The 16,206-nt window shown below is 33.2% G+C and overlaps 5 protein-coding genes across 7 annotated transcripts; 3 read left to right on the top strand and 2 right to left on the bottom strand.

Moving 5' to 3' along the window:
• Positions 1–3,374: 3,374 nt before the first annotated feature.
• Positions 3,375–6,991, top strand: Su(P) (prostaglandin E synthase Su(P)). Of its 2 annotated transcripts, none has more exons than XM_040717100.2 (4): positions 3,375–3,798; positions 3,868–4,294; positions 4,354–4,585; positions 5,821–6,991. In XM_040717100.2, the coding sequence occupies exons 2-4, from the start codon at positions 3,953–3,955 to the stop codon at positions 6,420–6,422; spliced, it is 1,176 nt and encodes a 391-aa protein (XP_040573034.1). In that variant the 5' UTR covers positions 3,375–3,798; positions 3,868–3,952; the 3' UTR covers positions 6,423–6,991. The 2 variants fall into 2 exon arrangements, with proteins under 2 accessions (XP_040573034.1, XP_040573035.1); XM_040717101.2 differs by having other exon boundaries at positions 3,432–3,798; positions 3,851–4,294.
• A 477-nt stretch (positions 6,992–7,468) lies between these two features.
• LOC121122092 (signal sequence receptor beta) lies at positions 7,469–9,595 on the top strand. The gene is made up of 3 exons (XM_040717105.2): positions 7,469–7,708; positions 7,782–8,144; positions 9,365–9,595. Exons 1-3 carry the CDS (start codon positions 7,592–7,594, stop codon positions 9,479–9,481), a joined length of 597 nt encoding a protein of 198 aa, XP_040573039.1. The 5' UTR covers positions 7,469–7,591; the 3' UTR covers positions 9,482–9,595.
• Positions 9,529–10,945, bottom strand: MED19 (mediator complex subunit 19). The gene is given in 5 exon segments (XM_040717104.2): positions 9,529–9,778; positions 9,781–10,053; positions 10,114–10,549; positions 10,630–10,767; positions 10,836–10,945. Coding segments are annotated over 3 exon segments (696 nt in total). The 5' UTR covers positions 10,370–10,549; positions 10,630–10,767; positions 10,836–10,945; the 3' UTR covers positions 9,529–9,611.
• Positions 10,946–11,983: 1,038 nt separating this feature from the next.
• On the bottom strand, positions 11,984–13,683 carry LOC121122089 (uncharacterized). Of its 2 annotated transcripts, none has more exons than XM_040717102.2 (4): positions 13,452–13,683; positions 13,254–13,386; positions 12,624–12,826; positions 11,984–12,566 (listed from the first exon to the last, which is right to left on the bottom strand). In XM_040717102.2, the coding sequence occupies exons 1-4, from the start codon at positions 13,652–13,654 to the stop codon at positions 12,083–12,085; spliced, it is 1,023 nt and encodes a 340-aa protein (XP_040573036.1). In that variant the 5' UTR covers positions 13,655–13,683; the 3' UTR covers positions 11,984–12,082. The 2 variants fall into 2 exon arrangements, with proteins under 2 accessions (XP_040573036.1, XP_040573037.1); XM_040717103.2 differs by having other exon boundaries at positions 12,624–12,808; positions 13,452–13,682.
• Positions 13,684–14,208: 525 nt separating this feature from the next.
• On the top strand, positions 14,209–16,198 carry LOC121122087 (extended synaptotagmin-3). The gene is made up of 4 exons (XM_040717099.2): positions 14,209–14,459; positions 14,631–15,115; positions 15,182–15,620; positions 15,686–16,198. Exons 1-4 carry the CDS (start codon positions 14,398–14,400, stop codon positions 16,119–16,121), a joined length of 1,422 nt encoding a protein of 473 aa, XP_040573033.1. The 5' UTR covers positions 14,209–14,397; the 3' UTR covers positions 16,122–16,198.
• Positions 16,199–16,206: the final 8 nt, after the last annotated feature.

The raw sequence follows: 16,206 nt of genomic DNA, 5'->3' as shown, positions 1-16,206 counted from the left end.
TTTCTCACAACTATTTTTTCTTTACAAGAAATACATCCTAACTTATTAATAGAGCCCGAGGCGAGGGTGGTAGTTAGACATATGGTACACCTAAATTAAGAATCTTGTTCAAATCAGCTGCTTGTTTTATAATTTTGGAGAGAGAAAATGAATTACTCCTATAAAGAGGTGAATTTTTCTACATTTAAAATAGCATTAGTGTCGAGAAAGTATTATAATTATATTTTAATTCATATATGTTAATTTAATTATACATTTTTAAATCAATTTAGATAAAAGATAGGCGAGAATTCTTCTTTTAGAGGGAAATGTTAACACACCACGACTTATTCAATAATGAAAATAAAAGAGCACATACATCTACCGTTTTTCATTTTCTAATTGATATACTTAGTTTTTCCTTTACACACATCCCCTCTTTATTTATGACCAGTGATCAATGTTGTATCGGCCCTTATTAATTCGGTCCAGTCCAGTCTTATCAGTCCTTAGGACTGTCGATCATTGGGACCGGTTTTTAAGACCGTAGGTACTTGAAAAATTTCATAAAAATATCGATGGAATTTAATTTTGTCACGTACCTCATCAGGCTTCTTGGTGGTTATATATCTATCTCTTCACGTATTGGACACTCTGCCAACTCTGAATATCTTCAGGTCAGAAAATCAAATCACTTGCTTTCATTTGATTAAGGAGATATTTGTATCTAGCGAGCCTTTTCCCCTATGTATTTTCATTCATTAAATCTTTTGTCTTTCCTTCTGGGCCTTGACTTAGCTCGAAGATACAGTTTTATGGTTCTATTGCTAGAAGGTGTTTCTGACTCTCGATGTTGCCGACATACTCATCCTCAACTCCAACGTTTGGGATTTTGTACAATCTGATATTTTATTGACTTCACGACAGCCTTAGTACGAATATTCATCTAGTAACATTCCCCCGAATTTTATAGTGGTTCATAAGATAGTAAATTGTTGTTCTACTGATATAAAAAAACCCTACTGATATACATTTTAGATTTTCTTCGGGAGATGGAGGGCATTTCAATTAGTGTTGTTGTTGTGTCTTGACGAGGGAGAGAGACAAACTTATTTATAGTTGGAGAGATCCAGGATGACCGAGAGACATGAGGAGAAGAAATCACGTGGAGGAATAATATAACACTTATTCATAAGATTATGTGTATTCTTTATAATACAAAACCATACTCTAATTTATTTACAAAATACACGACTATTTATATTGGTCCTTATTTATTTGGTATAGTCTAGTCTAGTCTAAGGACCTATAGGATCAGTCCTTAGACTGTCGATCATTGGGAACGGTCCTTAAGACCGTCATTCCTTGGAACCGGTCCTTTGAATTTATCATAAATATCGATGGTTTATTTCGCCAAATAAGATATATGAAATATGTATTAAGATTATTGCACATCTCTAGCGAAAAAAAATATTAATTTTTTCATATTAGTACAATATAATTCGAACATATTATATTGTTAACTATCCGGTCCTTTTTGAGGCAAATGAAACCATTCATTTGCCTCATGAAGATGTGAATAAAGGAGAAATTAATTCTATTTTTGAGAAATATGGAATGATTGTGAATCAAGCAATAGCAAGTGTCTTCATAATGGAAGGTTAAAGGGTCTAAGGAATGGAAATTTCGGTTTGAGTTTAGTCCCTAAATGTGAGTTGCCGGATTTTCTTCCCATAAAGGGGTTTAAGACCCGAATTAGTTATCCGGGTCATCCTAAAACATGTGCATAATGCTTTATCACTGGTCATTTTGCAAAAAAAAAGTCGAAATGCTTATTTAAAATGGTCCGAATTGGTCAAAGAACTCGATAAGAAAATATGTCAAGAGAAAGAGAGCAAAGATATCGATGAGAACCGAGGAATAGATCAAGATTATAGCTGTGAACTTTCCAAACCAAAAGGAATTGAAAGAGGTTATGACTCAAATGATGTGGAAAATCAAGAACGAAGTCAATCATCAGGGAATGTTGACAAAAACGTAGAAGGGGAATTGTTTGCAACCAAAAAGCAGACTAATAATAATGGATATCCGGAAAATGAGAGGGAATATTGAGTTTGGATGACATTGATGCGTTGAACGAGGTGGCTAATGCAGAAATAAGTCAAGGACAGGTCCCTTCATTTTTGGTCAATGAGGTCTGCCAGTCTAACAGATTTCACTCCTTTTCTACGGGTTCTAATTCAAAAAGAGGAATTTTAACTCTTGTTACAAATAAATTCAATGATATAACTTGCCTGAAAGAATATTCACAAAAAATTGACTGGCATAAAAAAGACATAACTGCGAATGGCGTTAAATTTTCATTTATAAATGCACATGTACCTAATGAGCGCTCTATTGTCTTCTTTCAAGCCATCATAAACAATCAAAAAAATGATTTATCTCCTCCAATACTTTTAGGAGATATTAATTTCAATTTAGACAACCCGTCCAAAAATTATCCTAATAGAGCCATTTTAAATGATTTAATTATAAAATTTAACCTTATAGACTGCATAAAGAAATTGAGACCACACCAAATGTTTTTTAGGCAGGGAAACAATCTTCAAGAATAGATTTTGCTCTAGTCACCCCTTCCCTGTTCTCTCAAAAAGGTTTTTTACAGACCTGAGCCATCTTCAGACCATTATTTAGTGGAGCTTGAATTCCAAGTTTGCCGGAAACCAAGACATTTTAGATTCCCCCGGAAGGAAAATTCAGGGAAAGGCTGAAAAGAAATTTGTTTGGTGGATTCAAACCTCTTCATTCATCTACCCAAGTAGCGTCTATGCTATGCCACATTATTCAACAAACTGCTTTAGAATGCGTGAGGAATCAAAGGGAAATTAACAAAATAAATCAAGAAAAAAATTGATTGAATTCATCGAGAAAGTTCATTGTTTACGTGGACTTACACTACTGACACCATCAACTCCTTCAGAATCTCGGAAAGTTTATTGTGGAAAATGATCAAAAGAAAAGACTAAAGTTGCTTTCAATGAAGGTTCTATGACGGAAAAATTCTAATAAGCAGAGTTGATATCTGGAATCATTTTCATAGAAAATTTCGATGTAGACACTGAAAGGTTGAATTTTCTACGGAAACAATCATATTTTTTATCAACAAATGTGGATTTTGACAAATTTTTAAAAAAATTTATAAATAGCTATAGATTTTTGAATTTTTTTTTTTTTTCAAATTAAATTCCAAAACCAATTCCGACGGACCCCCTCAAAAAAAAAAATGTGCGTACGTACTGAAAATCAGTGATGTAACATATTTTGTAGAGATGGAACAATTTAATATCCTGATTCTTGATATTACTACTATTAAACTTGGTAAATATTACCAAAGAGAGGTTGAGTGGACTCTAATTAGTATAAACACATGGCAATTTACTAGCGCTTCCTTTACCTTGGCAAAATAACATAATATTGAAAAAAGTGTTGACAAATTTTTATATTAATTATATTCTATTATAACTAGAAGCGTAATTAATCATTACCAATAACATAAGTCGAAGATTAATAATAATTAAAGGACCCTAGAGTCCTTTAATAACGCAAGTACATAATATATGTTCAGCTGATTCCTGTGAAAACAGTAGCTGGACACTTATGTAAACAAGTACGTTACAAAATTTATTTTTTTATAAGTAATATTCTCGTGACGTCACTCTGGTTCTAGTCAGTCTCGCTACATTTTTTTGGTGTATCGATTTATTTTTAAAAATTAGAAATAAATATTATTTTGGATTATCAAATAAACAGCCGGATAAAGTAAGGAAATTCTAACTTCTGCATATAATTATTTCTACAATTTAATTAACAGTATTTTATTTATTTTAGTGGATAATTTATGGTAATGAGGCTTACATAATCAGTTGAATGAAATTAAGTACAACTATTATTACATAAGCAGTAAAAAGAAGTAATGAATCACAAGCTATCCAAATTTCTTGGTCGGATATCCTCCGCATACTCGCCGCCATCACCGCTTGCTTCAACATCCCCCAGATGCTATGCATCTTCCTCTTCGCCATCGAAATTGAGTACCTCACCTCGACTAGCCCTTGGGGGTGTGAGTGTTGCGGGAGGACTCTATGCTCTATACAACTTTTGGCCAACTCAAAGTCAATCATCTCAGATCGTTCAAATGAATCCTGACTCAGAGCCAATCCCTCATATCTTGCCGGAGGCTCCTCCCTATAATGATAAATGTATAAAGATTCGCTATCCGGAGGATAAAACAAAATTAAAGCTCACATTATATCAAGTGGGTTTAGTTTGGAGAAATTAGACTAATTAATTATATAATGAATATCCTTCTTTCAGTATACAACATGCCCATTCTGCTGTAAAGTGAGGGCTTTTCTGGATTACTTTGGCATCAGCTATGATATTGTAGAGGTGAATTCCGTTTTTAGAAAAGAGATCAAATGGTCACCTAACTATAAAAAGGTTCCTATTTTAGTGGTAAAAACTCCACAAGGGGACTTTTTGCAGCTCAATGATTCAACTATGATTATTTCTGCACTTATGACCTATTTGAAGGAGCCTTCTAAAAGTAAGTAAAAAGATATACTGGGATCAAATGAGTATACACATTTCATTACTTTTCCCTTTCAAAAATGTATATCATTTACATTTAAATGTAGACCACAGTATGGGCCATTAAACTGTATAAATTTCATTCAATTTATTTAATACTAGATGAATGACTAAGTGTATACCTCATTCAACGACAGAGATGTCATTTTGACGTATAAAATTACCGAATTTATTATTGCCAAATCGAGGAAGTTATAAAACACTTGTATTGGCCAACGTCACAAACTAACTTTAGTAGTATATAGCCTAGCCATTGTTATTTACTACATATTTTTTTATATTATAATATATTAATAAGTCATGTAATTTCTTAATCATATTGTCAATTTGTAAGTTTCTGTGAATAGTGTGTGAATTTATGGATTTTAAAAAGGTTTTCTTTGATGAACTGTAGGAGTCATGTCTTCTTCTTTTTTTTGATTTTTTTAACCTCTCCGTATCTTCAAGCAGAATTGTGCATTGTAACTCATTGATAAACCTAGCCATATAATTTTGAGTATTAATAAGTCTAATAGTTTCAATATATTAAATCAAATTTGTGGCTTATATTTAAAAATCAAAAGTGTAAATGGGTTAAAAGGACATCTTAGCCTTTCTAGTGTTAAGGGATTCTATGTTTTTGGGGGGGCAATTTATGCTTTAAAAAAGATACAAGGAAAAAAACATTCAAATTAAAGTTCCTGGAGCTTAAATAAATAAAATAAAAAATATATGGTTAACTTTTTATATTAAAATAGATGAAATAATAACTCTTTTTTTTAAATAAACTTATATAGGAAAGGGTAAATTTAAAGATAATTAACTTTAGTATAAATATAAAGCAAAGATTTTTTAGATGAAGATAAACTATAATTTTGTTTTTAAAGTTATTCATTTTTTGTAGTAGTCAACGAAAAACTGTAGTAGAACCATTTCATCCCAGGGTTGCACCCTGACTTTTTGCATTTAATTGTAATTTTCAAGGTTTTATTTCTTCTTAAATGAATGCTGCCTGGGTGGATATCTTAAGACCTGTAATGCTATCAAGCAAACATGAAACATTTTAAAAGTTTACACAATTTCTTTGGATAAGTCTCTAACCCAAAAGTTAGCCCGTTTAACCCCATCGTGCCCTACCTACTCACTTCTTATAGTATACGTTGTTTAATATTCAAAAATTTCATTTTCTTCGTGGTTTTTTTTTTTTTTCAGATCTGAAAGATATAGTCGAATGCTATCCACAAGTTACAAATACTGACCCAAGTAGTGGTAAATCCACTATTGAAATTCGCAATAAGTATTTTATTATGCATCAAAATGACTCTGTTAATGATAAAAATCTGAAAGAAGAACTAAAGTGGAGAAAATGGGTTGATAGTGTTTTTGTACATCGTATTAGCCCCAACGTGTATCGAAGTTTATCCGAGTCCATAGAGGCATTTCATTGGTTTGACACTGCGGGTAATTGGAAGAATGTTTTTAATACATTTGAACGTCAAGTTGTTATATACTTGGGAGCTTCCGTTATGTGGATTCTGGGAAAAGTGCTTAAGAAAAGACATGGACTTCCGGATGACGTGAGGGAAGCCATATATCACGAAGTGAATAACTATCTATCTCATGTGAAGAAAAAAGGTGGATCATTTGGTGGCGGAGAAGTCCCGGATTTAGCGGATATTTCTTTTTACGGTACTTTAAACTCATTTGAGGGATGCGCTGCCTTTCAAGATGTACTAAGTCATACTGAGCTTAGACAATGGTTTACGAAGATGAAATGGGCTGTGAGCTCTCGAGCTGGCGGTTCTAGTATTTAATTCATTATAATTAGACAAATTGTATGTATCATACAGTTTTTATTTGGGTAAATGCACATTTGAGCAATAAAATAGTTAACGATGGGACTTTTCACCACAGTCCTTTATTTCTTTAAGTGAATGTCTGACCAATGTTTTAGTAGACTTTATCACATTTTGATGTTTCTGATTTGTGATAAAACATAATAATATTTTACCTATTTTAAGTAGTAAAGTATTATTTCATAAGTTAAGTTATAACTGCATAGATGAAATAAAATTGCGCTCATCTGTTAATTTCATATTTGGATAATGTATTACGTATGATTTTCTAGTCAATTATAATTGAATTATTAAAACATGGTTTTACCGTTTAATCGACAATTGGTTAATTCACAAATTTCTTGTCTCATTATGAAAATGTATATAATAAGTGCATAATCTCATTATTTTCCAATAGATTGATACTTTCCCAGTTTACTGACATTGTTGTACATACTTATTTATATATTATAAATTATATTATGTCAATATGATAAATGTATCATCATATGATATAAAATTAGATTTAGTCTAAATTTTTCATTTAATATTATCCATCTCATTTTTTGATTGCAACTTGTACAATTTGTACAAAACATATATATTAAGTTCCTGGACAGGATGCAAATAAAATGGAAATACGTTTCTATACAGTCTATTGGGTATAGACAGCTTCATAGTATTATACTTTATAACCAAAATAAAATAGGCAGAAACGTATTTAATAGAGAAAAAAATACCAGTTGTAAATCCAGCGCGTAGAGCCTTCCCTCATAATTACCAACTACTTATATAAGACTAAGGAAACTTTTTTATAAAATATATATGTGAGTTTTAACCACAAAGTCTTATGTTTATAAGATGAGCCTGTGTAAATAGTTTTATACTCCTAGATGAGGCCCCTTGTTGAAGATATGCCTATTTTAAAGAATGCGGAAGGATCTTAGCAAGTGGTACCCTTGAGTGTATGTTTGATGGATCATGGATAGAAAGGAAGATCCGGGGAAGTACACGTCACATGAAATGAAACGGCAGAGTTGTGACGTCATTGCCGGAGTGAAGGAAGTGCTCAAAGTTAAGGAGTCGCGTCTGAGTTAGATTTAGTTACTTGTTAGTTTATTCCAAGTTTTGATCTCAAGTCCATCAACATGAAACTCATCTTGTATTCCATGGTCGTCTTAGGACTCTTTACAGGCTATTCGTCTTCCACGGAAGGAAAGGATGCCTCTGGAAGCAAGCCTGCGCATTTACTCCTCTCCAAACAGGTAAGACTCCTGGATATTGTCCTTGAGAAGCTCTAATGATCCCATTCCCGTATTATTTGATTGCGCCGACTAGGTCCAAAACAAGTATCTTGTGGAAGGAATGGACATTGTGGTGAAATACGCGATCTACAACATTGGTGAGCAGCCTGCCGTGGACGTGCAGGTGAAGGAAGTGGGCTTCCCCGAGGACTCGTTTGATGTAGTGAGTGGACACGCGTCCTTCAAATTGGATCGCATTCCTCCTCACTCCAACAACACACATACTCTTGTCGTGAGACCCAAGAAGTTCGGATACTTTAACTTCACTTCCGCCGAAGTTAAATACCGCGTCTCGGACGAGGCTGACGATATTATTCAAACGGGGGCCTCTTCGGATCCAGGACACGGAGTTATTATCTCCCTTAAGAACTATGACAAACAGTTCTCTGCTCACATTGTAATTTACATTCTTTTTTTCTTTGACAACTCACTTCCCCTTCATTTTCTATACTTGAGATAGTATTGTGTTATTGTGTTGGTCCATAAAGAAAGTCAAATCCATCCCTCGGGGTGTGATTCAAGGTCCGTTTTTTTAATTAGTCAATTAAATAATGGAGTAATCATTTAATATGCTCGCATTATGTTGAAAGCAAGCATACTTTTGCAAGATATATGCAATAATGCTCTTAATACTTGCATCTTATTTGCCATAATAAACCACCACCCCATCATATTTAGGAAAATTAAAGAACGGACAGTCCAAAGACGGGGCTGAATAATTTGGGATCGACACAACGCTAACTTCTGACGAATATTTAAGCCATTAGTTAAGAGTCAAAGATGATAATATGTGGAGGACCATCTTTCAGATCATGACTAAAAAATCGCGATGAGTGTAGAAAACTCCTTGCTCACTAATACTACGTTCAAATTTCTAAATGGGTGGGGAATAATTCATAAGAAATATCTTACAGGCTTCAATATATACCCCTTTTGCTCAATGTATTCTCATGAGGATTTTGACAATTTTCACATCTATAATCAAGTTTTATTTCAAGGTTAACTTAATGATAAAATATCTTCCGTTGCCAAGTTAATGCAATTTGAGACAAGGTGATCAAAATAGGATTGTTTTCCTTATATTATATCTTGAATTTGATTTTTTTTAGTACCAGACTGCGTGCTGTTTTTAAAAGTGATTAGGCGAATAGCTTTTTTTTTTTTTTTTTTTTTTAAATAAATTTTTTGCCCACAATATTATTATATTTGTAACTTCAGAGAAAATGGGGTAGCCTTGCCTCCTCCCCCTATTTTGCGGTCTCTGAGTACAAATGTATATAGGAAGAAAATGGTATATTATTGTTTGGGATGTGAAAATTTTCGAAATACTCGTTTGCATACATTTACAAAAAGTAAAAGTTTCTAACCTGTCAGATATTAGTACTCTTATTATTTATGAATTTTCTCTATTTATAACATTGAAAGGTATTTGTGAGCAAGGAGCCCTACAGATTGTATAGTGATATTTGTCAGCAAATATGTCGTCTACCAAAGTTGCCAACCTATTCTTTTTAGACTCAGTAGGATTTACACAATTTTCACATCCCTAAATATTGTTATATTTTCTGTATTCAACTTTAAATCACATGATAATAACTAAATTCGATTATTTTACAGTTGGACTGGATCGCATTTGCTGTCATCACACTTCCCCCCTTGGGCGTTCCTTTCATGCTCTGGTACTCTAGCAAGTCAAAATATGAAAGCATCATGCGAGCATCCAAGAGAGATTAAATCATCACAAAGATTATTTTTTTCTTTTTTTTTTAAATTGTTATCTATATTATTATTATTATTATTACTCTTATGAAAACTATTTACATTAAAAATAGATAAAATGACGTTTAATTAGTCCTTGTCGTCTTTATTCTTCTTTTTTTTTCTTCTCCTTCTTTTTCTTTTTACGATCCTCCGCATCCTTTTCATGTCGTTTATGCTTCTTCTCCCGTTTCCGTTCTCGCTCTTCAGAGACGTCTCCCCCAGTAGTGACTTCTGTCCCACCACCCACACTACCACCGCCACCCCCTCTCCAGGTGTTTCAACACCCGTTTTATGCTTATGTTTCTTATGCTTTTGCTTCTTTTTGGATGCAATTTGGGTGAGACAGCTGTACTGCTCAGGAAGAGGACCAGGATGCAAACGAAAACCCGCGAGCTGGAGCTGATTGAGTGGCATAAGCTCCTTACCACACACAGGAGGTTTCTCTATAATACCTCGTAAAGAACTGTTGTCTTGTGATCCAGGAGTGTCCACGATACCGGGGAGATTTTGCAGAAAGGACGAAAGGGAGTTCTTCATCTTTTTAGCTAGAAATAAGAAGAATGATGCATTAGTCAAACTACTGGAAGGAAAAGACAAACTCTCACCTGTCAATTTGGAGTATGAATGTTCAAGACCTTTGGAGGCCATCAAATTGGTTGCACCAGTGATTTCATTGGTTAGAGTGTGTTCCTGCTTCATGAGATAGAAAGGCCCTTTTTGGATGATGGTGGGCTTTTGGCCACTGAGTGCAATGCTCAGCTTCAGACTTTCACTCCCAGCGATGTTCATTCCACTCACAATGGGGGAACGGGAGCCACGAGCAGGGCTTGTGGACTTGGGCGAAGAGTATTGGTCCATCATTTTGTGTGTGCGTCTTTACCCAGACACGGAGTTGTTGTAGTCCTCTTCCACTTCTTCCTCTAGAATCTCGAGGGTAATGTCGATTTCCGGATTATAAAAGAGAAACACGCGCGAGAGGAGCAAGGACACAGACACCAACAGAGTTAACTCCCGTCGAACTCGATAGCCCAGGTCAAGAAGCTAATAAATAATCATTAGAAATCACAATACTATTTTAACATTCACAAATAACAACAATATTTAGAAATTCAGAGCAATACCCGTAAAAGGGACCGTTGAAATCCTTCTCCTAACCCCAAAGATCCACTCAATAGCCCATAATTCCTCGGCATCCCATTCGTTCTTGGATTATTAGCAGCGTCTATCCTCAAAACCTTGATACTTTCTTTCTTTTGTAACTTAGATTTTAATAAATAAAAAATATATAATATCAATAATAATTTTCTGGACAACAAATCGTACGTACATAGACAAATTTTAGCTGGCTGATATTATTTGAGTGTATTACTCATCAACAGCTGTAATGACGTCATTACTCTTAAAAAACAATAACAAGGCTAGCCAGCAACGATTTTCAGTGAGTTCACTCGAAATAAATTAGTTTAACGAATGACGTCATTGGGATCCTAAATATTAGAGTATAACGATGGAGAATAATTTAAAAATCTAAATATAGCGTAAATAAATAAGGATTCAATTGTGGAAAAAATTAAATTACTACATTTATTACTTTTTTGAATTACATTTACCCAAAGAAATGCCCCCAATGACGTCACCAAAAAGAGAGAGTTAATTAATAAATCTGCTCTGTTTGCCCTACAATTTCCTTGTTGTTAAAAAAAACCTTACTCCCCTCTCAATTTATTCAACGCCTAATAATGAATAGGGGAAATCGTCAAACTTTATATTTTCTCAAAATGTTTTCATTTGTGGTCCGTCAACACAAAATCAAGCTGGAATGATTTTTCTCAAATTTTGACTGTGGATACAATTTATCGCCAATTTCTATAAACAAATTATTCTTATTAACCCTTAGGATGTGTCATAAATTGCACTCTTTCAAGAAACGCAAATTTATTATCACAATAAAAGAATGCAAAATTAATAGATTTTATTTAAAAAGGTATATTGGGGCCAATAAAAGTCACTTAAATAAAATAAAGGTCATAAACTATAGCTTGAATTATTGAGTAGCTTAATTCACCCTACAAATTAGAAGTCAAAGCCTATAATTGACTCAAATATATCTGTTTAATATTGGACTTTATATATCGACAATGTAAAAAAAAAATGGACTTTCTCCTCTTCTTGATTTAGGTTCAAGATTATTTTATGTTGACACACCACGTGTACAGTTTTCATTCGACCCAAAATTAAGCCTAGTTTAATTTATTATCTAGAAATTTTATGTATCCGGATTATAAAGTTTAATTTTATGTAATATATATGATTTGCTTGATCCTGAGAATAAATTTCAGCTTATTAATAAGATTAATTTATATACATTAATATCCAAAAAATTCATTAATAATATAGCGGCTGACACATTAACAAATTTAATGTGACATTTAATCTCTCCCAGTCTTCCCTACTTGAAAATATTTTCCCCATAAATTATATAAAATATTGATTTTATTAAAATAATAACTAATCATAATTTATTATGAGTTTAAACAATAAATTTGCATTATGAAATTATATATATTTATTTAGCTATGATTCATTATCACACATTTCTTCCTCAATCAAATCATTATCACAATTATAGTATAGATGCGCACTTGAATCTTCATTATAATAATCGACGATGTTCGAGCCTTTACTGAGCCTGATTTTACTTTTTTTAGGCAAAGTTCTTGGCTTTTTCTTTGTCATTGGTAGGGTGTAGACATCTCCTGTTTCTTTTACAAGAACTTCATGTTTTGTTTCATGCTCAACAGGAATCAAATAACTTGGAGCGTACTCGGAGTAAATTTCATTCTGTTCATGCCATTTGAGATGGTTTTTAGGATTTTTTTTTTTAAAGGATTTGCAGGATTTTGTCTTAAAATCAGGAGAAGGCAATACAAGACCCATAGATTCACTATCCGATAAATCTTCAGAAGTGCATAGATAAGTTTGACCACTATAGCCACTTGGTAAGATTTCCGAATATTCATCAACAACTGAGTAATCCTCTTTAGATGTCAACGAATCCCTAAAGTTATAGAAAACACAACATTTCCATGGGTATTTTAACTCTCAGTACTATTACCTATCCTTCAACAATTTTTTCTTCCTATCTTTTTTGCTCTTAAACAATTTTGAAAACAGTTTGGATAAATTGGAAACTTGTTTGGTAACATCAGATTCTGAACTTGTTCTTGACTTAATTCTTCCATTTTTTCGAGAAACTGATCGTTTTAAGCTTAAACTTTTGTTAGCATGGAGTGATAGAGCCTGCAAATTATCATTATTCTACTTGTTAATTAAGAAAATTATTATAATCATTTCACCCCCCCCCCCCGTTTGTATTTATATGTAATGTACAAGTTACGATTTTGTGCAAGTTCTAATTTCAATTTGTAAAAGAAAATTGGACTTGTGGTGAGGATAATGCAATAATTGAATATTCCATGGATGCTCGATATATTAATGCTGTAATTTTTGATCTTTTTTATGAAAATTACTTAGTAGTATTCTGTGTCACATTATTAGAATCAAAGCCCCTTAGTTATTTTATTATTCGTAAATAAAAAACAACCAAATGGATAAATCCAGGTAGTTGGTAATTAAAATGAGTGATGATGTAATTAAATAAAGCGTAATAAGACGTATAAATTATAACAACTTGTACAAGACATAATATAAATACAATATATGTGGAAAAGATAGAACGACTTACTTTTGAAGTTGTCTTAATGTGTGTACGAACATAATTGTTAAATTCATCCAAATCAAAATCAAAACTATTAAGGATAATTTCCCCCTTACCAAAGGGGCTCCTACTCCCAAGGCAGAAGAAATAATATTTTCGCCTGAGAAAATAACAATTTGTTTATTATAGTAGACTAGTTAGGTTGCTCAGTTTTATTTCATATACTTATTGATTGATCTGATTCCATAGTCTTTTATTAGAGAACGATCAATGGTCACTCTTTTTTCTTTGGATTCAAATACAAGACTTTTTAAAAAGGTGGAAACCCTAAATTTATACACTCCTGCAAGCAAATCCCACTGATTCTCATAGTCTGAGCCTAACACTTCCACTGTAATGTAGTCTTCATTCATGGCTCGACTGATCATTTGAGACAATTAACTATTTATCAGCTTTTATATGAATATACTTAATATATAAATATACTATGTAGAATTGGAGTTCACAGGAAATGAATTTATTGATAGACGGAATTGTTTTATTTTTGTTTTAAGGAATTACAAAGAATCTGTTAATGATTAGGTATACAATTATATCATTCCATAAAAGTTATAATTTGTTTTGAACTATGTATGAGAGATGGGGGAAGCGGGGTCATTATAATGTAAGTCCAAGTTGAGACTTTCCTTACAAGACAAAGTCCTTAAATATTTTCTTTGAGTCCTCAAATTAATTTTTAGGTTATTTCAAGTCATACTCATCATATAGGGTCCATAGTGGGTTAAGGCTCTCAATACAGAATAGCTTTCGAGTCGAAGCCAAGTCACGCATATTAGCTATCGAGTCCAAGTCAAATCTTGAAGCTGTGATTATGAGATTAAGTAGAGTTGCAAGTCTTAAAAAATATCGAGTCAAGTCCAAGTTGAGTCGCAAATTTCGAGTTCAAAGTCTCCAATTCTGCTATATGTTAATATAGTGTAATATACTCAATTGTTTGTTCTTTCTGAAGTTAAGTCTTTTAACTTCTTGTCTGGATATGAAATAACATCATGTACTTTCAAAATTCATATTCTAAAAACATTTTGTGAATAATAAAACGGATCAGTTATATTTTTTGTATTGGATCAGACTGTGCCCTCGACCTCTCATTTACAGTTTTTAAACATTCAAAATGGTTCAAACCAATGAGGAACTTGATTTACCCCAATCCATAGTTCAGCAATTAATACCAAGGTGCCCAAGATACTACTTATTCAACTTTTATTTTTTAAATTTTAATCTGCATTAATTTATAATTATTTCATAGTTTCAGTTTTGAGTCATAAGTTTGATTAATAATATAATATTTAAAACTGCATCCAACTCCATGGAAAAATAAAAAATAAAACCTTCATTTCTTTTCAGCGCTAATGAATATGTTGGAGACTTTCTCCACAACATTGTCGAGCCTATTTTTCAAGGGATTTTATCCTCTCATGGGCTTCCAAAAGATTTTAATTTTGTGAAAGTTGATTTGGGTACAATCAGTCCAGAGTTTAGTAATATTAAAACTCATACTAGAGCAAAAAGTGAGCCTGAATCTTCCCTAATTGTTGACTGTGATTTTAAATATGCTGGAAATTGTGATATCAAAGTTAGTCTGCTAGGAATCACTAGTGGGATCAAGGATCTTATTATGACAGGGCGAGGTAGAGTTGTGTTAAAGCCGTTGACAAAAAAAGCGTTGCCCTTCTTCGTTGGCGGGGCCCAAATCATGTTGCTTGATGTCCCTCACTTATATTTTGATTTGGAAGGGATTGCTGAAGTATGCGATTGGCCAATCATCCGGAATAAGATTAGGAAGGAGTTATATGAGACTATTAAAAGGAAAATTGTATATCCAAATAAATGCAAGTATTCTCAAGGTTTTACTCTAGTAGAATCGAGACTAAAAAATATTTTTCCCCCTCTTCCAGATTCATTTCAATTATCCACTGGTGTGGATCCCATGTTGTACAAGGCATTTTCTCCATCTGGTATGCTAGCTGTTAAGCTGAACCTTGCTGAAGGACTACCCACAAAAGGAGGTATTATTAGATCTCTTATTGGACAAGAGAAACCAGACACTTTTGCAAAGATCATACTTGGCGCTGAGGATGTTACAAGTGCTGTCATTAAAAATACCACAGAACCATCGTGGGAAGAGGAGGTTGTGTGGTATGAGTTCCTCATCGAAAAATTGAACGGACATCAATTGAGAGTGGAGTTATATGATGAAGACACCCTCACGCAGGATGAATTTTTGGGCGAAGTAATAATTAATTTGGAAAACAGGTTTGAGCATGACGGAGGGGAAGTTATGATCACAGAGGATCTTTTGACCAACGAATTTAAGAAAACGAAATATGATATCCAGTAATATAATAGCTACAATATAGTAGTTTTTCAATATTTTATAATGTACACTCATTTCATTTTAGGGGGCAATTGACTTTGTCAATGCGTTGGATGCCTTTAGGAAGTGGTGCGTCTCAGACGGGCTATGAAGGGCCTTCCAAAGTTATTATAACTCTTTATATATATTCCTGCAATAATTTACTCCTTCAAGAGAGTCCCGAGGGTTGTGCAAATGCTTATTGTGAATTGAATTTCGAGGATTTTAAATTTAGAACGAGTGTGAAGAAGGACACTCCTCACCCAGATTTTAACTATGGGAGAACTTTGAAATGCGGGGATGACTTCAAAGACAAGTCTGTTTTAATAAACGTGAAAGATGAATCAGACTTCCATTTTGGTACCTTGACTTTACCTCTAGGTGAATACTATGAAAACCCAATCCACCGCAAAATCATGTGTTTGAACGCAGAGGTCCCCTTTGCTACTATGACACTCTCTATGAGTGTAAAAACCATTTAGTTGCTTTTCATTTTATTTTATTTTAATCTATGAGAATTAATAGTCAAATTCATATTTAATGATTTTATTTATAAAAATTGCGAAT

This window comes from Lepeophtheirus salmonis, chromosome 7, assembly GCF_016086655.4.
Source record: "Lepeophtheirus salmonis chromosome 7, UVic_Lsal_1.4, whole genome shotgun sequence".
Taxonomy (NCBI): domain Eukaryota; kingdom Metazoa; phylum Arthropoda; class Copepoda; order Siphonostomatoida; family Caligidae; genus Lepeophtheirus; species Lepeophtheirus salmonis.
Note: the sequence above shows the minus strand (reverse complement) of the source record. Positions and strands in the feature narration are given on the sequence as shown.